The sequence below is a fragment of the Eleutherodactylus coqui genome, chromosome 3, assembly GCF_035609145.1.
Source record: "Eleutherodactylus coqui strain aEleCoq1 chromosome 3, aEleCoq1.hap1, whole genome shotgun sequence".
In the NCBI taxonomy this organism is placed as follows: Eukaryota; Metazoa; Chordata; class Amphibia; order Anura; family Eleutherodactylidae; genus Eleutherodactylus; species Eleutherodactylus coqui.
In genome coordinates, this window is record NC_089839.1 from 43,577,718 (window position 1) to 43,604,199 (window position 26,482).

At 44.0% G+C, this 26,482-nt stretch overlaps 1 protein-coding gene across 1 annotated transcript in view; it reads right to left on the bottom strand.

Moving 5' to 3' along the window:
- Window positions 1-26,482, bottom strand: part of MSH2 (mutS homolog 2) — a 122,268-nt gene that overhangs the window by 1,564 nt on the left and 94,222 nt on the right. The window contains exons 12-15 of the mRNA XM_066595528.1: window positions 22,683-22,928; window positions 17,577-17,781; window positions 10,254-10,501; window positions 1,808-1,980 (exon numbers count right to left, since the gene is read on the bottom strand). Coding sequence (XP_066451625.1) covers window positions 1,808-1,980; window positions 10,254-10,501; window positions 17,577-17,781; window positions 22,683-22,928 — 872 coding nt within the window. The remainder of the gene's footprint in view (window positions 1-1,807; window positions 1,981-10,253; window positions 10,502-17,576; window positions 17,782-22,682; window positions 22,929-26,482) is intronic.

The window sequence follows — 26,482 nt, forward strand, 5'->3', positions numbered from 1 at the left end:
GTGTTCCCTTAATTTCTTTGGAGCAGTGTAGATTGTATCTCAGGATAAGTTATGCAAAGTATTTACAGAGTTGCGGAACACATCTATATAAATTTTATAGCTTTAAGGGCTCATGTCCACGGGGAAAAGAAGAATTAAAATCCGCAGCGGATTTTAACTCTTCTCCCGCGCGCGGATCCGCACCCCATAGGGATGCATTGACCACCCGCGGGTAGATAAATACCCGCGGATCGTCAATAAAAGTGATTTTAAAAAAAATGGAGCATGAAAAAATCTGGACCATGCTCCATTTTCATGCGGGTCTCCCGCGGGGACGGCTCCCGCGGGCTTCTATTGAAGCCTATGGAAGCCGTCCGGATCCGCGGGACACAAAAATCACATTTTACTTACCCGCTCCGGTTCTTCTCTTCGGCGCCGCGCCATCCTCTCTCAGCCGCAGCCGGATCATTTTGCTTCGGCCCGGCGCATGAAGATCCGGCCGCGACGAGAGAAGATGACGCCGCCGCGAAGAGAAGAAACGGAGCGGATGGGAGGTGAGTTTATTGTCATTTATTCTTATTTTCAGCGCTCATGTCCGCGGGGCAGGAGGGACCCGCTGCAGATTCTACATGTAGAATCCGTAGCGGGCCCGATTTTCCCCGTGGACATGAGGCCTAAGTGTTTTATTGTGACACCGGCGATTCACAGTAAAATTGTGACATTAATGCAACTTGCAGCTTTTCTTAGGGGATATAAAGTTGCAATATACCCCTCCATTACATAATGTTTTAATTCACCTGGGAGTAATGGTAAATGTGCAATTTTACAGTGGAAACCACTAGGAAACACTGACATGGGAAAGGACTTTGGGATTCTAGTTAACTGTAAACGTAACTGGAGTGATCAGTGTCAGGCAGCTGCTGCCAAGGCAAATAGGATCATGGGGGTGCATCAAAACAGATATAGTTTAGAAAAAAGCCGGCTGAGGGGCAACCTAATACCGTGTTTCCCTGAAAATAAGACAGTGTCTAATATTAATTTTTGTACAAAAAGGTTTAACTTTTTTACATGTATAGCTGCCTGGACACTATTTGACTTTTTAAATTGACTGTTAGCAAAGCTTAATTTTGGAGTAGGGCCTATATTTCAAACATCCTCAAAAAGCCTGAAAAATCATTTGGCATCCTCAAAAATTCTGGAAAATCATGCTATGTCTTATTTTCAGGGTATGTCTTATTTTCAGGGAAACAGGGTACCTATGTATAAATATATCAGGGGACAATACAGAGATCTCTCTCATCATCTGTTTATACCCAGGACTGTGACAATGGGGCGCCCTCTGCATCTAGAGGAAAGAAGGTTTCTTAACAGACATAGAAGGGGGTTCTTTACTGTAAGAGCAGTGAGACTATGGAACTCTCTGCCTGAGGATGTGGTGATGGAGAACTCGATAAAAGAGTACAAGAGGGGCCTGGATGTTTTTCTTGAGCGATACAATATTATATGTTATTATCATTATTTCAGAAGGGTCGGTGATCTAGGGATTATTTTGATCGCCAGATTGGACTCAGGAAGGATTTTTTTACCTGAAACCAGGAAAATTGGCTTCTACCGCCTTGAGTTTTTTTGCCTTAATCTGGATCAGCATTGGGGGGAAATAGGCTGAACTGGATGGACATGGGTCTTTTTGGGGCATTACATACTATGGTACTATGTTACTATATGATTGGTGACACAATGTCACTGTGGAGCCCCAGCATTGACAAATAATAGGAAACAATCTCTGGTATAGAAGAGAACTAATCCAAATGTAAGAAATGTCACCAACCTCTTTCTCTTTGTAACGTTTCTTACAAACTGGTTCATCCTCAGAGTCTCCGCCACTTCCTACAAACTGGAATTCTTCTAGCTCCAGGGCCTTTGCTTTGGCATTTTCGATCACATGCTTTGGGAAGTTAGCCAGCTCCGCTACGTGGATTCCGAAACTCTGGTCACACACCCCTAAAAAATAAAAGAAATTAAAAGGGAGATAATGGAGAAAAGGGTCCATGTGCTAATAAAACACCACCTCAAAAACACATTTTTCCAACCATGCCCCCCCTCATCTGAAGTTGTCACACTCTGGAGGTGTCCTCTGTATATTGTAAGCACTTCCATACATTGCATCCCTCTGTCTAATGCTCATCATACACCATCTTGAGATTTTTGCTTTGATATCAATCCCATGATGCATCAGCATAGCATTACAGGATTAGCAACATACTAACATCCCTGTTGCAGGTAAAAACACTGCCATTACATTCCGTATCCACCTAAATAAGTACAGAGCATATTTATACAGTAAAGCGGGGTGAGCTGTGATCTCCTCTATTATAACTGTTGCAGGAGCTGTGTGATTTTATCAGTAACTGTGATGGGAGCGTCAGTGTCTCTAATCAAAGCAATTTCTTTGATAAGGACCATGTAATAATTTCTCAAACTGGGTGATGCGAATTAGAAACTGAACACATAACATCAAGTAAAGCCAGTTTCTCATCTGCACCGCAACCCCCCCCCCCCCCCCCCCCCCCACTTTTCTGTCCTGGGACAGATTTTTGTTCTGAAACCGGACTGTCCCTTTAAACTTTTCCATCAAGCATATTACTTGACCTAAAGAATACCCCTTCACATGACTTACTCCAATCCTTGAACTTCTATACCTATTCGGTAGCACTTATAGATTTGTCAGTTCGTATAGGCATATCCTTCCTAATGGTTACAACGAGATACCTCAATATTGTGCTATGAAAGTTTATGGTGCCAGATAAAGGTTTTCATTGTTTGCTATAAAAGTATATATTAAAAAACACTCTAGAGCCCTTACAACTACATGTGGACACAAGTGCTTCTGCATAGAGGAAACGTGCATTTCTTGCTTTTCGCCCTTTGGTCAGGCATCAGTAAGAGGCTATACGCCATGTCTGTGTACACTTGGTACCTTGGCTGTGCTATAACCTTGTGACATTTAATTATATGGCCAGCTGGCTACTGCCGCAGCAGTAAATCATCAATATCATCCCTGGAGTCAGAGGCGCCCAGGACCGGCACTAATAAGATTAATCTATCCCAGCTCGTTATGACGGCCCTCCTCATTCTACTCCCTGTAACGCAGGTCTGCAGGCTTGTTTGCATTTACCTTGCCTGCAGCTTAGTTGTCTCTCCCAAATACCCCCCTAGGGCAAACTCTAGAAACCCATCTGTACCATTTAATTCTGGTAGTATTATATAGAAGCAGCAGCAGACCTGCGTACACAATAATAAATCAATAAATGGGGAAAATACTCACAAGAAATTGACACTTTAAGTAGTCTACAGTGTTTTTCATGTTTTTTGTATCTAAACTACACCATAATTGCACAAATACATTATCTTACCAAAAGCAGTTGGACACCTGAGCAAGAATCAAAAGTAGTATTTATTTCCACATGTTAATACTTAGTTGGGCTCTTTTGGCTATATTTACTTCAGATACTCTCCATGACATACTTTCTACTAGCATCTGATACACTTTAGCCTGTGTTTCCCTCCATTCATCCTGCAAACGTCTGGAGAGTTCTCTCAAAGATGATGGATCCAGTTCATATTTCCTGACTAGACGTTCCAGTTCGTCCCAAGGATGTTTAGTAGGTTCAGGTTGGGACTCTGTGCAGCCGGTCCAATCATGGAACATCCATTCCAGGGTGTTGTCTTGTTCTAAGTATGGCTGACCATTCCCAGAGTATTGTCTAGAATGTCAAGGTACATCCGTGTTCATGGTTCTTACCACTACAACCAACAGACTAAGACCATGCCATGTAACATCCCCAGACCATAAAAGAATCTCCACTGTACTTAACTCACTCCGGTAAAAACGTTCCCCAGCATCTTCCACAACAAGGTACATCTATCTGATTTGAGGATGAAGTAAAGTGATTTGTCAGCAGAAATTAGCAGGACTCACACCTTGAAGCAAAACTACTTACACAGGTCAGGGTCCGTTTACACAACCTGACTTAATTTGCCCGTTCAAGCACAAAATCAGAGTTTGTTCGGGCAGCCTGTTTGAATGAGCCATTAATGTACTATATTAGTGAATAGGAACGAATGAACGATCAGTAGTTAAACTGAAGGAGAGGTGAACGAGCCAACGATGAGTCGTAGTCCCGCATGAACAAACGAAAAGTGAACGATCCTTCAATCGTTGGCTGCATTTAGATTGAATGATAAATCATTCAATTTGGCTGTTGTGTGTGCTGCTGGGATCTGTAGTCCTAAGCTTCCTAGCAGCACAGCTACAGGTGGTTGAGGGTTAATTGAGCTGGCTGGGTGTGGTACTTCCCGCTAGCCAATCCCCTGGGTCTGTGCTCACATATAAACCCAGCTCCTGTCAGTCTCTGTCTGGGTTCCAGAGTGAGCAGTCATAAATTCTTGTCTGAAGCTGGTCTTGTACTGTTTGGATATATCTGTTATGTTCCCACTCAGATCTGTGTTTGCAAGTAGGTCTTTTGTGTCTCTCTGCCTCCCAAGACAGTCAGCACGGTGGCTGACTGTCTATTCCCCCTGTATGAGGATACAGACTTGCTGTGAGTTTCATCTGTGATCACGTGAGCTCTAGGTGGAGTTTTTTTGGTTTCCACTAAATTTTAGAGTCAGTGCCCTGTGCTCTGTTCTGTCCTGTTGCAAGCTTGCTGGTTCATGTCCGTTTGTTCATTTATATTCTGTAAGTTTTGTGTTAGCTTGCTGTATGACCTGCGATCTGTGTCCTGTCCTGTTGCAGCGTGCTGTGATCAGTGTCTGGTGCTGCTGGACTCCTGGTTAGTGTAGGGACTAGCGGTATAACCAGGAGCTGTGAAGTTAGCCCACTAGCTTCCATGTTTTGTACAAAATGTCAACTAATACCTGGTATTTATATTCAGCTCATCATCTGTTACTAGTGGTTGCATTTTGGCTGCTGTATTTTCTGGCTGTGTGTCCTGTTGCTCTGTCCCTGTTATATGGCATGTGTGTGTCCTGTTCTGTGGCGTGGTTCCTAGGATCAGCTAGGGCACAGTTCCGAAAACCGTTGGGCCGCCCTTATTGGGGGCGATGTTCCCCGCTCAGGTAGGGCCATGTAATCATCCCGTGTAGCACAGGGTCAGTTGCCTGAAATCCTTGTGAATCTTCTGTGTGCGTGCATACTCTTTTGGTGACGATCATGTGGGCCCTGTGCTTAGTTTGCCCACACGATCATAACATTGGCTAGTTTGAGCGATAATTGATCCGTGTAGTAGGGCCCTTGGACACATGGTTTCCACTGAACAAATACTTTTACGAAATGTAACATGGGACAGATGCCAGTGGACATCTACTTTAAAGCTAATTGGAAATCGTAGACCACACCGTTTGATGCAAGCGCCATTTCCCATTACAGTAATGACTAGTATGTGTTCTTCTAAGAAATAATCCCCACCATTAGTGAGATTAGATGAGCATGTTGATTCAGGTGTGATAAACGAATTCTAATTATTAACGGATACTACTAGTCCCTCTATTACAGCCTGATGTACGGTTGTGGCTTCAACTGGTTAACAAGCTGCTGCAGTCCGGAGAAAACTCAATTACCAGCAAGTCTTAAAACAAACAGATCAATGGCCACCGCACTGGCATGTCTTTACTCGAATGTCATCAAAACCCTTAACACCAGGAAAACGAAACGGAGCATTCAGAACCTGAAATACTTCCAACAAAGCAAACAATTCAACCCTATTGAGATTTCAAGGAACATGACGAAAGTGTTTCATATTTAAAAGTACTGTGGAGGCGAGGCAAGTGGAAGAATAATGGAACTTATGTAGGGTTAACAGAAGAGACCAGAATCCTCCAGGACAGCATTATGGCCAGAGGTAGAAAGCTTCCCACAGACAAGACAAGAAACCTGCATAACTTGGGAAGTTTGGTCAGTATCGGCTAGTTCTATACATGGTCATACACTGAACACCACCAACAACATACAGTCATTGTAAGAAATAAACCCCTCTTCTAAAGGTTTTCGGATGGAATGAAACTTCCTGTGTGATTGTAACATTGATGTAAGGGATTACAATATCAGAGCAAAAGGAGGATGTATTTCAGAAAACTGAACACCTGAAAGGAGGCTCTAGTACCCTGTTGTACCGCCTCTAGCTTGGATACAAGATGTGATACGGGTGGACATGGAGGCTCTAGTACCCTGTTGTACTGCCTCTAGCTTGGATACAGGATGTGATACGGGCAGGCATGGAGGCTCTAGTACCCTGTTGTACCGCCTCTAGCTTGTATACAGGATGTGATACGGGCAGGCATGTAGGCTCTAGAACCCTGTTGTACCACCTCTAGCTTGTATACAGAATGTGATACGGATAGGCATGGAGGCTCTAGTACCCTGTTCTACCGCTTCTAGCTTGTATACAAGATGTGATACGGACAGGCATGGAGGCTCTAGTACGCGGTTGTAACACCTCTAGCTTAGGTAGAAGATGTGATATAGATGGGCATGAAGGCTCTAGTACCCTGTTGTACCGACTCTAGCTTGTATACAGGATGTGATACAGAAGGGCATGGAGACTCTAGTATCCTGTTTTAACGCCTCTGGCTTGGATATAAGATGTGATACAGGAGGGCATGGAGGCTATAGTACCCAGTTGTAGCACCTCAGGCTTGGATACAAGATGTGATACGGGCAAGCATGGAGGCTCTAGTACCCTGTTGTACCGTCTCTAGCTTAGATGCAAGATGTGATTGAGGCCATCATGTAGGCTCTAGAACCCTGTTATACAACTTCTACCTTGTATACAGGATGTGATACGGGCAAGCATGGAGGCTTTAGTACCCTGTTGTACCACCTCTAACTTGGATACAAGATGTGATATGAGCAGGCATGGAGGCTCTAGAACCCTGTTATACAACTTCTACCTTGGATACAGGATGTGATACGGGCAGGCATGGAGGCTCTAGTACCCTGTTGTACCGCCTCTAGCTTGGATACAGGATGTGATATGGGCAGGCATGGAGGCTCTAGTATCCAGTTGTACCGCCTCTAGCTTGTATACAGGATGTGATACGGGCAGGCATGTAGGCTCTAGAACCCTGTTGTACCACCTCTAGCTTGTATACAGGATGTGATACGGGTAGGCATGGAGGCTCTAGTACCCTGTTCTACCGCTTCTAGCTTGTATACAAGATGTGATACGGACAGGCATGGAGGCTCTAGTACGCTGTTGTAACACCTCTAGCTTAGGTAGAAGATGTGATATAGATGGGCATGAAAGCTCTAGTACCCTGTTGTACCGACTCTAGCTTGTATACAGGATGTGATACAGAAGGGCATGGAGACTCTAGTATCCTGTTTTAATGCCTCTGGCTTGGATATAAGATGTGATACAGGAGGGCATGGAGGCTCTAGTACCCTGTTGTAGCACCTCAGGCTTGGATACAAGATGTGATACGGGCAAGCATGGAGGCTCTAGTACCCTGTTGTACCGTCTGTAGCTTAGATGCAAGATGTGATAGAGGCCATCATGTAGGCTCTAGAACCCTGTTATACCACCTCTAGCTTGTATGCAGGATGTGATCCAGGAGGGTGTGGAGGCTCTAGTACCCTGTATTATCAACTCCAGCTTGGATACAAGATGTGATATGTGCAAATAAATACCAATTGTCACGCTTGTTGACTGGTGCCCAATTACATTGGACCAAGAATTTGGCTCATGTAAAAGTACCCCTAGGGTCCTTTTACATGGGACGATTGTCGGGAGCTTAAGTGCCCAACACTGGTCCCAGCGGTTATCGCGCTTGTACTTTCACAAAGGAGTGATTATCGGTCAAAAGATGGATTTGAGCGAGTTTTGAGCGATAATCATTGTGTCTCAATGGGCCTTGAGTCTCAGCTGTGTTTCACAGCCGATACCTGCTGCATTTGGAGCGGGCTCTGCCCATGAGCCCACACTATATTCCCCCTCCACCATTATAACTTAAATATAAATCAAATGTTGGGAACCGGTTAATTAAGATTGTGCTTTGATTTTCACGTTTTGATGCATTAGAAAGATAAAGGAGAACGGCCGCCTTTGCAACTTTTTTTTTTTTAATCACCACTGAAGTATGACTCTAGGGCTTATATTTACCAGAGAATGACTTTTTTACTTTAGGGTAAACTTTTCTTTAAGTTCCTGAACTACTTCTATACACGTAGTTTTATGGACTAATACTGGCTTCATGTCCTGGAAGTGTCCTCCCCCACAGGACATAAAGTTGATGCCACATAACCATTGCAGCTTGTTGATTAAGGATGAGTTACTCCTTTTTATTTAATCTCATTGTATATTTAACCGAGTAAAGCGCACTTTAATTGGTTGTGGAAGTTTGATTGATTGTGGGCAGACCAGCTAGACTTTTATGTCCGCTCTCGTCAGATCTACTTATTTAATCGCTGCTATTAAACGTAACGTTTAAGGAGCTGAACAATTTCTAAGGCATATCTGGTACCAAGGGCGATTCCAATTTTAACTTGTCTGGGCTATTTTCTTTGTAAAAGCATTGATTAACGAGGTTATAGCCACATTGCTGTTACTGAAAAATCCTAAAATCCAGATGTCAGGCTCTTTTTTTTATTGCCATCCTGTCTTTTTGTCTTCCAAGATGCAGACTGAGCTGCAGCGGCACCCTGCTGGCGCTGAGATCTCTGCAATTACTCAGAGGGCAGTTTACTCCGACCAGTTTTTCATACGCCAGTATTTTGGGCTGACTATCATTTTTGCAATCGGGTTTAATGAAAATGTGTTTTATTTGTCTTCTGCAGCTTCTACATAAGTCTGCAGTGTCTATATACAATGCAAGACCAAACATCAGGCCAGAGTCACTGACAAAGCTTATATTGAGACTTATGTCTCCTCTTCTGCACTCATCAGCTAATTTATGACCGGGGAAAAAAAAAAAAAGTTTCGCTACTCTTTAATAAAGACTATTTGCCGAATTGCTTCACTTACAAGATGGAACAATAAATTTAAAAAAAAAAAAAAAAAAAAAAGAAACCACGCTGGTCGCACATTCAGACTTTCCTTTTTTAACAGTATATCCTGTTTTACTGTCACAAGGTGTTTGTGGGATAGTTGTATGGCAGCTGATCTGCTCCCATGAGGATGTTCTGTCCCCCTGTGCAGTAAATCTACTGTGTTCTGTAAGAATATACGAGTGCGGTTAAGTTTCACTACAGATCTGCAGTTCTGGAAAGCTGAACACAATACCCGAGGGATCTCCACTGGTGACCAGACTATTTATTGCCAAGGTTTCTCAGAAGAAACAGCCGAGCACAACTGACAGAGCTGGGAAACTCGGAGCCTTTTAATTACTAGCGGTTTTATTTTGTTCATTTTTTCACTTTTATAAAGGGAAAAGATTTTCTTAAAAGCGTTGAAATGTCACTAAACATTGGTGCTCCCGGTCCCTGTGCCGCAAGTATAAGTTTCCCTTATATTGGTGCAAGGGACAGTTGCATCATTTCTGCAACAGATCTGCCATGTGTGATCTTAGGGTCCTTTAACATGGGCAGATTATCCACAACCACTAACCGATGACGAGTATGGCGGTCAGCACTCGTTCCCTCCCTGTACGCTGGCAGACTATCTGCTTTATAAGGACATTAATACGATCATTTGTCCTGATAAAGCCGCACAGGGAGATGCGCATCCATCCAGCGAGCATTTTTATACTCGCCTATCGACGCGATCAGTGGGTGAATGAAGGGTTGTTCATTCATTGGCTAATCATTTGCCCACTTAAACAGCCCGGTTGTTGGGCAACCAAACGTTCATAGGAACGTCAGGCCTTATAACTGGCCCTTGTAAAAAGAACCTTAAAGGGTAATCTGAACTTTTAGAATTGATGACCTATTCGCTGACCAGATCATCAGCAGTTGATGGACAGGGGGCAACGTTCGTGACCAACGTCCATCAACTGACCATCCGCCTTGCTGTCACTGCAGCAGGCAAGACGTCTTGACCATAAGAGAAGCAGGAAGAGAAGCTGGAACTGCCACTTAATCCTCTAATCGCTGGATCCCGTCCATCAACTGTTGATGACCTATGCAGAAGACAGGTCAACAATTGGAAAAACTCGAAATACCCCTTTAACAGATGAATCTAGATCTCTTGTTGACCTCGCTTCTTCATGTTCAGTGATTCAACACCGACTATTCACTACAGTGTATAAAATAAATGGGAGGTAGAGGGTCATTTTCTAACCTGCTTTGATCCGGTAGAGCATGGTGAGCGTTTCATTTGTCGTTAGAGCCGTCACATGTAGATTGCTCACTGTAGACACTTGGTCTGCCAGAGCGGTCAGCTCATGGAAGTGAGTAGCAAACATACAAAATGCCTGGATTTTAGTAGAGATGTACTCTGAAATAGCCCACGCCAGTCCGAAGCCATCGTAGGTGGAAGTCCCTCTCCCCAGTTCATCAATGATAATTAGGGAGTTCTCTGTGGCTGATCTGCAATAAAACACATTGATACAATAAAGCAAACTGGAGTAAGTTGTTGGTGATTAAAGAGGCTGTATGGATTCGTTTCAACTGACGACCTGTTCTCTGGTTAGGTCATCAGTAGTTTATGGATGGGGGTCTGTAACATGGGTCCCTCGTCCATCAGCTGACCGTCCGGCTCACTGCACTGGATAGCGGGCAGGACATGGTCATCAGCGGACAGGGGAGGAAGTGTCGGTGCCGGCTTTACTCCCATTGAAATCAACGGGAAAGCTGCGCTGCTGCTGCATTTCCTGCCCAGGACAGGATGTGTGTAACAGGAGCAGGAAGTGCAGTAGCAGCATGACTCTCCCATCAATTTCAATGGGTGTTAAGCTGGTAGCCACACTTCCTCACCTGTCAGCGGATGACAACACCCGGCCCAATGCACTGGACGATCAGCTAATGGATGGGCGTCCCAAGCAGCAGGCACACATCCAACAACTACTGATGATTTATCCAGAAGAAGCCAAAGGCCCAAGAAAGCCACATAAAAAACAAAAAAAATTGTATGCTGGCACTTGACATCAAAGGGCAGAAGAGACATACCAGTTAGTGGAAAAGACGACCTAAAACAAAGGCCCACATATTCATAAGACACATGTTGTCCGAACTCACAGATCTTTAACATGTGTATGGGGGCCATTCGACCCATTTTTCACACAAATGTCAGAGGAAAGAAGATTTGGGCTCAATGAGTTTCAACACCTGAACCTTTTCTCCTCCGTCAAGAAAAGTTACCAAAGATGTCTGATTGTGCTGTTACCAAGGAAAACGCAAGAATGGGTGGCTGAACAAAGTGCTTCTGGGAAAGGAGGGAGATCTGAGAAAAAGTAGTAGTAGACCTTAGAACTTGGAACGCACCTTTTATAGAAATTGGAGCAGATTGAAACATGGGACACAATTTAGAAGTCGTTGGCATTCTTGGGGGATGTGAGAGACAGCTGGCGGCATCGTCCAGCACCCACGTGGCAGCAGCTGGGGTTAGAAGCATGTTCAATACTTAAAATAGTGAGTCACATTCCATGAAAAATGTGTAATCATTTTTTTATTACGTGTATGGAATGACACCCATCGACATTTGTCATCAGTTGAGTGAGACATGCAGCAAAGGGGGTCATGGACGTGAAACAATGTGCATTCCTGGGTGCGACCGTTCAGAAAAGGCAGAATGTCTTGTGATAACGATCCAAAGGATCCTCAGCCACACACCACCTGGTCTGACATGATTGAGCAAGAGGTTGTGGAGGACCACCAACTGACTATTGAAGACATAGCTTGTAAAGATCTGTGCATACCATCTTACGGGAAGACCTGAAGATGCAGGAAGTTTCCTCCAGATGGGTGCCGCAAATCAAGACAACGCTCCTACTCATCGGGCGGTCCTAATTCAGGGGGTTCTTCATGACAACATTGAAGTGGATCCTCATGCTCCCTACTCGCCTGACCTTGCCCCCAGCGATTTTTGGCTTTTTCCAACACTGAAGGACATTCTCTGTGGTCACACGTTTTCCAGTTTGTGCCCCTTTGCATCAGCGATTTTCCAGGGGGAAAAACAAGCCCTTAAAAAAGGGTTCGCAGCAGCCGTGCAATCATGGGGTCGACGTTGCGAAAAATGTGATAGTCAAGAGGAAGATTATGCTGAAAAGTGACAATACTTTCAGCTTTCTGGGGGGCTTAGACAGTAGAACTTGAATGCACCTTGTAACTGTTGGCCGAATGAGCATTTGGTCAACGGCTTCTGAAGGTGTAGTGGCGCCTTTATTCTTACAACTATATGTACAAAGGATTTCAGCAGCATTATAAATATCCTACAGACATTGTAGCTTAGATTAAAAAAATACTAATTTATTACACATGTAGAAAATGTGAAAATTCTTAGCACAATTTTGACAGACTGAAAGAACCAGATGAAACTGTTCTCATAGTTTCACATTTCCCCTTAGATCTGTCTTACGAAATTAAAAGACATTGGTTCCAATTTGATTCTATGAGAAGATTCCAGCTGTTCCGGATAGATTTCAGCCTCCTTGTGTCTTTGTAGTCAGCCACTGCCAGTCGCCTTAATTAAGGCAAAGCAATTATCAACAGCAATAAAGCGGCTGACAAGAAGCTGCAAACAGATGCAAACATTAAAGTAGAATATGAAATGTCAGAACTTAAAAGTAGACCTAGTGCAATTTGGTTCTTCCTGCAGAGGAAATAAGCAGAGTAAACTTGGCAGTGCTCTCCTATAGAAGATACACTGATCCGATTCTTAAAGAAGGCCAGTCACATCCTCTGACAAGCAAGATGGGCTGCATACCTGTACAAACTGTGGCCCTGGTGATTCAGTTGCCAGTTTGTTTTCTTCTAGTCCCACTCATTTGCCCACAGTGGATCCCATTACATATGGGGCCGGACACCAGTCTGCTGCCTTGCGGATGATCTTTGAGTCTGGTTTGGATGCGGAAATGCTGCCGACTTTGCCGCAACATTTTCTGCTGTGGACAATCGGCAGCATTTGTGCTAGATGTGAACATACCCTTAAAGGGGTTTTGTCATAAAAAAAAAAAATCAATACTTGATGAGTGACCACGCTCGTTTAAGGCTGATGCTCGATCGAGTATCGGTCTTGTCGAGTAACGGATTACTCGACCGAGCACCATTCGTGGGGGTGCCGGGGTGGCCGCATGGTGCTTGGTCTAGTAATCAGATACTGGAAAAGACCGATGCTCGATCGAGCATCAGCCTTAAACGAGCATGCTCGCTCATCTCTAATACTTACCAATTCGTCCCCAGGCAGTCTACTTGCCACCGCTTCTCCCTAACGATCTTCTCCTGGCTCTGATAGTCCCCGGGTCATGTCCCCTCCAGACGAACGGATTCTTCTTCTTTCTGTGATGTTACCTAAATCGCCGGCATTCTCCATCCTGCAGGGCAATGTATGTTACGTCACTAGTGACTTAGTGTTCACTGTCTAACAGGGAGTGCCAATTGCTATGCCAGGCTAATGCCGAGAATGCGCATGTGCACTGTATCACTGTGAGAGTTCCTATACCAACGTCACGAGATGTGATGCGCATGCATTCGGTGCTCCCTGCTAGACAGTGAACACTGCGTCACCAGTAACGTAGCCCACACGGACCTGCAGGAAGAAGATAGCTGCTGCATAACAGGAAGAGGAAGATCTGGCCAGGTTGTGGTGAGGTGACCCGGGGGACTGCAGGAGACGGGAGAAGATCATGGAGTAGACGATGTGGTAAGTAAACTGCCTGGGGAGGAATAGGAAAGTATAGAATTTTTTTTTTTTAATGACAAAACCCCATTAAAAGGATTGTACTAGAGTTTTAAGTTTTCTCCTATCTACAGGATAGGGGATATTTGCTGATCGTGGGGGTCTCACCATCAAGATCCCCACTGATCACGAGAATTGGACTGCCATGTCCCGCTCTGTAACTACGGAGGTCATTTCTTCGATGGGCAGAGGTTTCAGCAGTGAGAGAACAAGTTATGCCCTATCCCGTTGATAGGGGATAACTTAAAATTCTGGTACAGCACTTTTAAAAGACTACGGCCTCATGTCCACGGGGAAAAATCAGGCCCGCCGCGGGTTCTTCATGCAGAATCCTTCAGCGGGTCCCTCCTTTCCCACGGACATGAGGCTAAAAAGTAAGCATTACTTTCTTGTCCGGACGCTGCGGATCTGCCCTCCGTCGCGGCCGAATCTTTCTTCGGGCAGGTGGATGCGCTCGACACGCCGGCAGTGTGCCGCGCTCATGCGCCGTGCACTACATTTTTATTTATTTTTTAAACTCCTGCTCACGCGTGCCGGAGAGCAGGAATTCAGCTGCGGGTGTGCCGCGGATCCGGACAGCTTCCATAGGCTTCAATAGAAGCCTGTGGGAGACCTGCACTAAAATGGAGCATGCTGCAGGTGTTTTTCTGCACACGCAATCCGCGCCTCAAGGAAAAATGACATCCGCAGGTATTTAATTACCTGCGGGTGTCCAATGCATCCCTATGGGGCGCGGATCACGCGTGCGGGTGACCCACTGCGGATCTGCCCCTGTGGACATGAGGCCTAAGTGATCCTCACGCATTTCAAGAGCCGTAAAGTGACGACATAGCCGTATGAAGGCTTGTTGTTTTGGGGGGAAAATTGTATTTTAATGGCACCACTCTGGGATACATGTGTGTTGTAGAACTTATTACTTTACTGTATAAACTCCTGAAAGTCTGCCATTATTTGGGGGTTTTGTTTTAACAGCATTGATCATTCAGTAAAAACAATACCTTTTTTTTCTTATCATCTTGATCAGCACGATTACTACAATACAATAAGTTTATATCGATTTCTTTTTTTATTCTCATTACTTTTTCTCAATAAAAACATGCTTTTAAAGAAAAACTGAGCCCGCATCGCTGCATTCTAACACCACTAACATTTTTATCTTACTATCACCGCAGCTACGTGAGATCTGTTTTTTTCCTGGGACGAGTTGTATTTATTATTGGTACAGTTTTGGGATACTTGTGACTTTTGGATCGCTTTTTATTGACTTTTTGTGAGATGAACAAAATAAAAATAGCAATTCTGGTATTGCTTTTAAAAAAATATTTCTACAGCGCACACAGTGCAAAATAAATAAAAATACTCTCATTGTTTGGGTCATTATAAAAGAATAGACTGCGTCTGGCAGTGTCTAATTGGCTGAATTGCATGACAAACATGGAGACCTCTGTCTGTCAAAGGAACCCATTGGTACCTTGCACATTGCAATTGGCTGATGAGTGATAAGAAGTGCCCCCTCCCCCTGGCATCGGCTTACATGCTGCAGTTGCTACTGATTGTGGCATGCAAGGGATTAAGACGGACAGGATTTGAGGCTTCTCTGCTCCTGGCAGTTAGAGCAGGAGCCTGGCTGTCAGTAGCCAGCAAAGCCAAAGACTTAAATAGGTTTAAAGCCCATTGGTGAAGCCAGTAAAAAGTCATATTGACCCTCTGTAAGGGGCCCAAGTGTCCCTGCACTTTAAGAATACTCTAAACATATCACAGGGACATGTCAGAGGTCTTAAATTGGTAATGGCCTGAGAATCCCACGATCCCAAAAACAAAGGGGAGGAAGCGCTCAGCCAAGAGCGGCCTCCACCTCTAGGTGAAGATGGGTTTGTAGAAAGACTTTGAGACCTTCTTCAGATAGGAAATAAAGGAAGCACTCTTACGGCACTGAGCGATCTGCTCCTTCATTTTAGTGATCGGTGGGATCACATTGCAGGGTAACAGGCTGAACTGGACAGGCCTCTATTTCCTTCCAGCTTTACAAAGCATGTTACTATTTGCTTCACCCATGCGTTTGTGTTTTGGCATCATTCATCTTTTCCGGTCCAATTACTTCACCTCGCTTACTAATTAGGTCAAAGCGCTACCTGGCATGACGGACAATATGCTGGATTGAGAAGTCAGCACACAATATGCTGAGCTGTATGACGTTCAGAATAGATAGAAGCCGCTCGCCAGTCTCCTCTATTATGTAGCGGGCAGGTCTTCCATCATGCGTAACTGTCTGCTGGTATTAAGACATCAATCATCCATAATGGATACGACTATCGGCCATAAGGGAGGAACATCTGCTTCAGCCGGTTATTAACACCGCGCCATGTTTCATTTAATTACAATAGGTACAGAAATCTAAAGTAATGATGGTTAAAACAAATGTTATGTTCGGAGCATCCATGCAGCAAGTACATCAGAGAATTCAGCTGTGGCGGCCTGCAGGTTGATGACATTTTCTAGCCCCATGTGCAAACTGAAAGCCATCGGTTCTGGAATTTGGTTTTATTAGAATCTCTAATGCCTGATACTTTAGTAGTTGTCCGGTGTTACATCAGTAAAGCCAAATAGTTAAAAAAAAAAAAGTTTATGTAACTTTCGAATATACTTTGCATTTTTTATAAGTTTTCTATTTGCAGTCGGTGAATGGTAACAAAAGCTAAAATTTGCGTTGGAGGGTGGAGGTGGGGGTCACTTTCAAGCACAGTAGCAGGAAAAATCTAACATAGGCTTTGCACACATTGGCGTTCAGGTTTCTGTTCTGTTATAGGTTCAGAGAAACAAGCCCTCCAGTAAATGAATCCGCCTTATGGCGGAACCGAAAGGCGCTTGAGGGAACCCATTGACTATAATGGGCCTATTCGGCTTCTGTTATGCTGTTCAGAATTTTCTAGGATGAATTCGTGTAGCATGTTATGATATTTATTCCGGAATTTCTGAACGAAGCCCCGAATGGACATTCCAATGCAGATGTGAAGAGAAGTATGCTGAGATTTTGCTCATAACTTATAGAAAACTTGAAAGAAAAAAAAAGGGGGGGGGGGGGAATTTTAGGGTGCATTAACACGTCCCTGATTTGCTGCAGATGTTGTCATAGATTTTGGTGCAGATCTGCAGATTTCATCTCATCCATTTGCACCAAAATCCAGGATAAGATCTGCAGCAAATCAGCGACATGTGAATGCACCCTAAAGGAATTTTCTTGGACTAGTGAAAAAGTCAGTAAGTGCAGGGAATGGACTTAAATAAAATAAGAAAACAAGAACACTATCCTCCAAAACAGTGGGATACATTTAGGAGCCGAGCACGGCTTAATTTTTTTAAATTTCTTTTCGTCCAATTCCTGCCCACACCAACCTTTCTCAAAAAGTTGGTGTGGACACCAAAACCCCTTTAAGCGCACGTTTACACATAGCGGAAATGCTGCGGAATTTCCACAGCATCTCTGCATCCAAAACAGAATCAAAATCCAGACCATTGATGTGGATTTTGACTTGAAATCCGCTACGTATCCGCGCTGACAGTACGAAGACTTCAGAGGTGAGGGGCGCAATGTACTCTCTGAGATCAGCTGTGGATATGCATCGATGAGGATTTTGATTCAGTTTTGGATGCGGCAATTCTGCCGCATTTCTGCTACGTGTAAACGTACCCCAAGACGTCATCTCCCACAGCAGTTCACTAATACACAGGGTTTGCAAGACGCAACAGAATACTTCTAAGTAATGATACCGGAGGATAGAAGCAGTTTCCAGCATCTCAGCCATGAATGTGGACACTCCTTTAAGTTGACTGTCTCCGGCTCCAACTCGGGCAAGAATGCAGTCCACTATGCTCACTTCTGCAGAGTCACATGGTACAAAGCAGCCAATCTGAGCCATGAGAACAATTACTCCAGTCTGGCGAATATATGTGGACTTTCCACCCATGTTTGGACCTGGCAAGTAAACAAAATTAACAATTAGTTTTGTAGAATCTTCCTCCACAATTTATGTTTACAGCAAGTATACTAAGGGCCCATTTACACGCAACGATTATTGCTCAAAACTCATTCAAACTATGGCATATGAGCGATCCTCGTTGCGTGTAAATGCTGCCATCGTTTACTTTTCGGCTGAGCGATGATTTTAAGGTGAGCTTAAAATCCATCATTCAGCCGGAGAAAAGATAACAGGGACCGCATGCTGTGTTCTGCACGAGAGTTAGAGATTACATTGTATTCTGCCTCTGTGACAGCCTCTGCGAAAACAATAGAGCGGTGTGTAGAGCTCAGACCTCATGCTGTGCTCCGCAAACAGCTCCAGGAGGCCCTTTTATATGCAAATGAAGCTAATGAACAGTTAATGGTCATTAGTGTCCATTAACACTTTATGCAAAATGATCACTAAAACTGTCAATCTTTCAATCGTTTGGGCCTTTACTTCAAGTATGTGACTAGGGATGAGCGAGTATACTCGCTAAGGCACTACTCGCTCGAGTAATGTGCCTTAGTCGAGTATCTCCCCGCTCGTCCTGAAAGATTCGGGTGCCGCCGCGGGGAGCTGCGGGGGAGAGCAGGGAAGAACGGAGGGGAGCTCTCTCTCTCCCGCCTGCTCTGCCCCGCTCCCCGCCGCAACTCACCTGTCAGCTGCGGCGGCCCCCGAATCTTTCGGGACGAGCGGGGAGATACTCGGCTAAGGCACATTACTCGAGCGAGTAGTGCCTTAGCGAGTATACTCGCTCATCCCTATATGTGACGGGTCTGTATGCAGAGATCTAATTCAATGAGACTAACCGGATTCAGTACTTCATTGCTATATACATGTAAAGTGCAATGTGGGAAATTTATATCTATTTATGTGCAGCAATTGCATAGCATACTATTACTATATTATTACTATACTATTAGCACTGCCTATGCAGGAGTCCAAGGAGATATTTGGCCTCTATATCGCTGATGAATAAGCAGGGCAAAATACTTCCATGCCACCAGCCAGCTCTGTCATCAGATTAGATATATAGTATTAGTAATATAGTATAAGGGTTGTCACACGAACACAAGTTATCGTACATGCACAGGATCCAACCGCAGGGGTCTGGAGGGTCGGGAGTCCCAGAGATCAAGCGCTCGACTATTGCCAGCGGTCCCATTGAAACACAAGGAGCAGCAGTGTGAATGTGCAAACGCCTCTGTTTCCAATGCAGCGATCAGGGTTGGTATTGTAGGAAAACATGGAGCAGAGCCGTCTGCAGAATTCAGCTCAGTGAACAAAGGCCTGACATCTGATCAGTGCAAACCCTGAGCAATGGAGTGCTGCTGATCTACTATTGATGACTTATCCTAAGGATAGGCCATCAATAGTTTACAGCTGGACAACCCCTTTCATTGTGAGATGCTCCAAATCCCAGTTGATATTGGCGGGTCTCCAGCGATCGCTACCCCACCTGATCAGCACGTTTTCCCCTACCCTGTGGATAGATTATAACTTGTTTTCATGGAACAACCCCTTTAACAACTGCTGCGGTATGTACAACAAACTCCCTAATATACAAATGTAGGTTCTTCAAATGGTAAACCTATCCTGTAAAGGGAATTTAAAAGATTTTTCATTTTAAACTTTTTGAAATCCTGAAATATTCCAGTTTTCACACTGCTCACTGGAGAAAACACAATGGGTTTACGGTGCCAGTTTTCTGCACCTCACTTTTCAGCTTTGCTGTGCTGACTGTGACAGTCAGCAGAGGCATCTCATTTTTATTAGACGATGGGGAATTTAAAGGGATTCTGTCACCAAGGTCATGCTGCTTGAACTATGGCTAGCACAAACCCTGGTAGGGATATCTATTGCACTGCGGGTGCTTTAATCTGAAACACTACAGAACTTCAGAATAAATAAACTTTGAAGTTTGATGTGAAGCTCCAAGTGAGGGGGACTGGCCGCGTTGGCCTCTTCCTGTCCATAGAGTAACAGCTCTCTCTCCATACACTAACAGGGAGAAGAGCTGGCAGTCTTCATGCAGCAGGTAGGGTGAAGCTGGCACGGCCCACCCTCATGACTTGGGGGTTTGCTCCGACAAACTTTAAAGTGCTTCTATTAGAATAAACACAATTAAAATTAAATACATATTTGACTTAAAGGACACTAATACGGGGTCCCCTGAGTATGCGTGCTCATCTTTCGAGAAAGACCACTCTGAAATGTGTCAGCTGGTGAGTCTGGTACCAGAAGACAAGGATGACACTTTTAACCCTTTCCAATCCACTGTCAGACACCTGAAGACATTCTGATTTAAGGCTATACAGCTCCGATGTCGAAAGACGTCTGGCAGGGTATTCTTACTGTATATTAATGGCTGCTCTGTTGTCGGGGGCCTCTCCAGCATGTCCCATACTGTAGTACTGCCTCTAGCCAGCAGATGGCGCCATTGTATAATGGCAGAAAGAGAAAGCCCCCTAGGAAACCCTGAATACAAAATTGGATTGCAAAGGGTTAAAGCCTGCTGGATCACACAATATCCATCAAATGTCTATGTGGTATATGGATTTATCCTGCAGGCAGACATATGAAGCTTAGGACGGCCGACACACAACTTCATTATATTTTTTAAGCATTACATATTTTCCTGCAAAAATTTTCAAAGACTGCAGGAAAATAACCATAACTTCATTTTTAACCAATTTTTGAAGAAAAATGCAAAGTGAATTATGCACCTTCAGACGCAGCGGAGACTGGTTGTCAGAAACTGACATATAATTTCCATTTGATGAATTCACTGATACAAGTAGGAGACCATGATCTCTACAATTTTCCTATAATGTCCCTCCTACATCTTACAAGGGACTATTTTTAAAGGCACATGTCACCTGCAATCCGTCTGTGGCGACCATTCTTCATCCATAAAAATGCAACTGCACAACTAGAATGAAATAGATTTCTTCTGCAAACAATTTAGATCCTTGCTTCAATACAGCTGTAGATCTCCTAAAGGCACTTTTACCTAATTTATCATGCTCGAATATTTGTACAAACGCTCATTTGTCCACCAATGAGGCCTTGGTAGAGTACAAACTATCGGCCACTGAACAAGCAAACACTCCATTGGTCCATGTGAAAAACTGCTCGTCTGAATAACCTATAGGCTATAATGGGACTACATGCTGCCCATGAAATACAGTACACAGATGAAAAATATGGCCATGTGAATAAGGCCTTTGGCACAGCACAAGGATTAAAGGCATTTGTGCAGAGTTTCAAACTTATCTCCTACCAATGGGATGAGGAATAAGTGCCTAATCGGGGGCAGGCCATCCACTAGAAACACCACAGGTCAACAGAACCGGGATCCCATGTCCCCATCCATATGAAGAGAGTGGTGGTCAAGAATCTGTGCTGCAGATCCATTCATCTCTAGCAGACTCCCGGAGATTTCCAAGTAGTTTACTAGGCTTCTCTTCGGAAGTCTGTAGGGGTGAATGAAGCATCAACGGCCATGCTTGGCTGCTGCTCCATTCACTCATTCAACTGCAGGTGGAATACATGACTCCCGTTCCCACAGTCAGTAGGCAACCATGGTTGAGACGACCTCTCAAAGAGACAGAAAAACCAGTGCAGATACTTCTGTTGTCCACAGAAGACAGATTTCCAGGCACCTCCAGACTTGCACAAACAGATGCATGCACTGTGTTCAATGACATGTTTGCTTGCAAACTGCCATAATTGGAAATCATGTGTGTGCAGTGATATGCTGCGAAGCATATAAGGTCAACTAAAATACTGGCTCAATTGGTGCAAAACTAATGCTATGACTAGAGATGAGCGAGTATACTCGGTAAGGCACATTACTCGAGCGAGTAGTGCCTTAGCAGAGTATCTCCCCGCTTGTCTCTAAAGATTCGGTGGCCGGCGGGGAGCGGCGAGGAACGGAGGGGAGATCTCTCTCTCCCTCTCTCTCTCCCCCCCCCCCCCCTCAACTCATCTGTCACCCGCGCCGGTCCCCAAATCTTTAGAGACGAGCGGGGAGATACTCGGCTAAGGCACTACTCGCTCGAGTAATGTGCCTTACCAAGTATACTCGCTCATCTCTAGTTATGACTCAATAAAAGGACATTACCAGTGATCTAGGCAACACAAAACTAGCGATAAATCCCCAGGAACACAAAAAAAAAGGTTATCCAATGTTATTTGTGTATGAATAACGGTTACTGTTACTTGAATTCAATTAAGATTACCGATTTTCTGTTAACTAAAATAAGGGGAAAAAAAGTGTCACAGCTTTTTTCCATAATAGGAATTTTTTGAAGAGTTTTTCTTTCCACAAACCCAAAAGCTTAAAGCTACTTATAGATATTTTTGTGACATAAGACATCAGGAACTAAAGGTTACAATACAGTAGCAGAAAGTGTGTACCTAGAGGGCTTTTCCCATCTAGGATATGCCATCACCTTTTCATGCCCCGCAGCCTGGCTCTATATAAAGATGATTATTAATATGGCCACCATATGGGAAAACGTAAAAAATAAAAGATTTGTTCATTTTGTCAAGTATTATAGCCATTTCATTCCAACAGACCCGCATAGGATTAAACTACAATTAAATATAAAACATTCAGATGTAAATGAATGTTGGTCGTAGGCCACCAAAAAAAGCCACATCACCACATCTTATGTATACGAGTCTGTGGCAGCGTAAATAGATGCATTCTGAAAACGTGAGGAAGGAATCATCGGGATTAGTTTCCTTCCGTTTTAAGAACACAAGATAATTGAAGACAACCTTTTTTGTATCGGGTCACAGTAAATCATGTTCATTGCTAATTAGAAGATCATTGAATTAGAATCTGAAGACGCTGACAAATTACCAGTGATAATATGGAACATCTGCTTCTCCTTCTCGAATGTTATGTCATTGGGGATGAACGCCACATCATCCTGCATTTCAATACACGGGTGTCTGGCGGATTTCAGCACGATTCTTCCCTGTCCCTTCTCCGAGATGACTGGGCGAACATATGGCTCCGGCGCTCCATTAGAAACATGAGCGAAGCTGACAACCGCATCCAACTGAGCGATCACATCATTCAGCGTCTGCATCGGATCCACGTATCCTAAGTGAAGAGGAAGGCCTTAATAAGCTTACAGTAGGGTCAAAAAAGGAGAATTAGGCCTCATATCCACTTGACAATTCTAATTTAAAATCCGCAGCGTTTTCCCGGCACGTGGATCCGCGTCCCATAGGGATGCATTAGACACCCGCATATAGTCAAATACCTGCGGATGTCATTTTTCCCTGCAGACGCGGATCCGCGTGCAGGAAAAAATCCGGACATGCTCCATTTAGGCGCGGGTCTCCCACGCGGACGGCTCCCGCAGGCTTCTATTGAAGCCTATGGAAGCCGTCCGAATCCGCGGGAGACCTAAAATCAGAATATACTCACCTGCTCCGGGCGATGCAGATCTTCATTCCTTCGCGGCAGGATCTTCTTTTTTCAGCCTGGCGGATGTGCCCGGCGCATGCGCGCGGCACTCTTCTGGTGTGCTGAGCACATCTGCCGGCCGAAGAAAGAAGATCCAGCCGTGAAGAAGAGAAGACCTGCACGGTCGGCTGCGGGTAAGTTTATTCTTATTTTCAGCGCTCAGGTCCGCGGGGCAGGAGGGACCCGCTACGGATTCTACATGGAGAATCCGTAGCGGGCCTGATTTTTCCCCATGGACATGAGGCCTTCGAGTTTCTAATTTTTATACACCTGCATAAAGAGATCAGTCATGACTTAACCCCTTAAGGACCAGGCTGTTTTGTACCTTAAGGACCAGACACTTTGGGGATTTTACCCATATGGTGGTTTTAACTCCCTATTTTTTTTCCTTCAGCTACCAAAAGAATTTTTGCTGCTTTTTTTTCCCGTGACATCTAGGGCTATTTTTTTAATATCTATTTCACTGACTTTTTCCCCCAGAGAGTAGTGCACTGAGCTCCCGCCCCCTCTCCACCCCTTCTTCGCCCCTCGGCACGATTCGCAATGAGAGGAGGGGAAACGGGGGCACAGCTAAGTCCCAGGGGAGGGGGGTTGGCTCCACCCCTGTCCCGCCCCCTCCCATTGCAAATAGTCCAAAGGGGCTGAGAGGATGCGGAGAGGGGGCAGGAGCTCAGTGCACTGCTCCTGGCTCCTCCAGCCTCCTCCCCCTGCAGAGAGGGACGCCGTATATCGTCCGGTGTGAATACACGGCCGATATACGGTCGTCTGAATAAGCCCTAATGTAGTTAAAAAAAACTAAAAAATTCTAAGTAGAGTGAAATCGATGAAATTTGGACATCTTTGGGTGCGTCTTATTTTTACAGCGTACACTTTATTCTATGGGTCAGGACAATTACTACACTACCAAATCTATCTATTTTTTTTTCTTTTTTTTGCTGTACTACTTTTATATATTTTTTTAAAGATATTAAATTTTTTTTTAAATTATTTTCTGCCGCCATAACTTTATTTTTCCATCAACACAGTTGTGCAAAGGCTCATTTTTTGCGAACATTTTGTAGTTTCTTTTGGAATACATACGACTTTTTGATCAGGGTAACCAAAAAAAAAAAAAAAGCACAATTCTGGCGTTATTTTTTTTTCCTTCTGCTGACAACATTTACCGTGCGGAGTAAATAATGCATTACTTTGATATATCTGACTTTTACAGATGCAGCAATACCAAACATATATTATTGTTTTATAAAGTAGATTTTATTATAAATACAGCAAAAGGGTTTTTTTTTAACTTTTATTGCCTTTCATTTTTTTTAAATAATTTATAAAACTTTTTTTTTTCTTTAACTTTTTTTTTTTTTTTTTTTTTAAAGGCCCCATAGGGGCCAAGAACTTGCGGTGCTTTAATCGCTAAAGCAGTATGATGTAATGTCATAGTATTATGTCACATTGCGATCTGACAGGCATTCTATCAAGCCACCCCATGGGCATGGCTTGATAGGCAATTTGCAATGGTAGCCCTGGAGCCTTTCAGATACACCCCAAAACCTGCAAGACATAACTGTGCATCCTATAACGTTAAAGGAGTTAATGACGTCTCCCAAGAACTAATTTGCAAAAGGTGTTACTATTAAGCTGAGGAGATTTGTAATGAGGGTTTCACATGTGCTTTGCCCATTAAATAAAGGCACACAAATCTTGGTTACTGACAACTCTGTTGTTCTCAAGAAGTACTGGTTAGTGTGAACCATGCCTCAATACAAACAACTGAGAAGACCTCAGAAAACATGCTACAGAGGTGAATGAAGCTGCTAAAGACCTTGGTGTGCATCAAACCACAGACAAATCTACAGATGGAGAAAATTCAGAACTGCTGCTACACTCTATTCTTGTAAGATCAGTCCAAGAGTACAACGGCAATCCTAAAAGACGTGAGAACAAACTGCAGGAGGCTCTACAAAATCCTCTGTCCATATATCCACTCTTAGAAAAAACACTGAACTAGGATTGGTGTCCGTGGAAGGACACAGGAATGAAACCGCTGCTAGTCGAAAAAAAGCATTGTGGCCTTTCTCAAATTTTCCGTAGACTATCGAGATGTTCCACAATGCTTCTGGGAGAATGTTCTATGGACAGAGGAGACAAAAGTGCAAATAGTCCCATTATAGAGTTATTCTCACCTAAAGGCATTGATCTAGGGGAAAATACAATACCTCAGAGGCTCCATGCGGTGACAACAGTAGTAGCTAGAGGTGCCGCTTTGCACCAAGGGCTGATAAAAATATTAACCCTTTTCAATCAAATTTGGGATTCAGGGTTTCCTAAAAAGGCTCTCTCTTTTTGCTGTTATACAACGGTGCCATCTGCTGGATAAAGCCAGTGTGTGCGCACCAGAGAGGCTCCGACAGCAGAGTAGCTGGCAATAGACGGTAAGAATACCCTGTCGGACGTCTTCTGACACTGGAGCTGTACAAGCTTCAATCGGAATGTAGGAAGACGTCAGACAGTGGATTGGAAAGGGTTAAAATATTTAAAAGGTATTTTCAAAAAATCCACATTCAGTTGACCTTCCTCTGCCCTGGTGTAGAAATTACGAATATTGATAACGCCCTGCCGGCACACAAACTGGTGGCTGTCCCCAGTGACTGCAGCTGTTTCTGCTCAGCAATACTATATTCCATTTACCATGAGGCAGACGTTCTTAGTAATGCTTTCTGACAAATTATGAATTGTATCCACTGGACCATGCAAAATTAAAGCTAAAAACACTTATTTCTAAACGCCTTGGGAAAATCCTAGAATTAATTTACTTTATTGCAAAAGTCAAATGCCGCAGGCCTGCACCTCGCAAGAACCAGCCTAAACCCGCTATAACCCCAATGTGTATATGTTCCACCGCATGCGGTAAAGTAGTATTAGGCTCCGGAGTCAGAGCCCTGGGATTCTGCACGGCTGGAAGGAGATCATTAGTGATAAACATCCCACATCTCAATCACTTGGTGCCTCTCCAACAGCGAGAACACAAACAACTTGACAGCAAGGATAAAGTCACCGATGGCACAACACTAGTGGCGGTCTACCCTCATTTATTACCTGCTGCTTCTCCCTTTATTACTCCATCAGACATTTAAACTTCTTACAATTAAATTTTTCTAATTATAAAGCCAATTCAAACAGGATTGATCGGT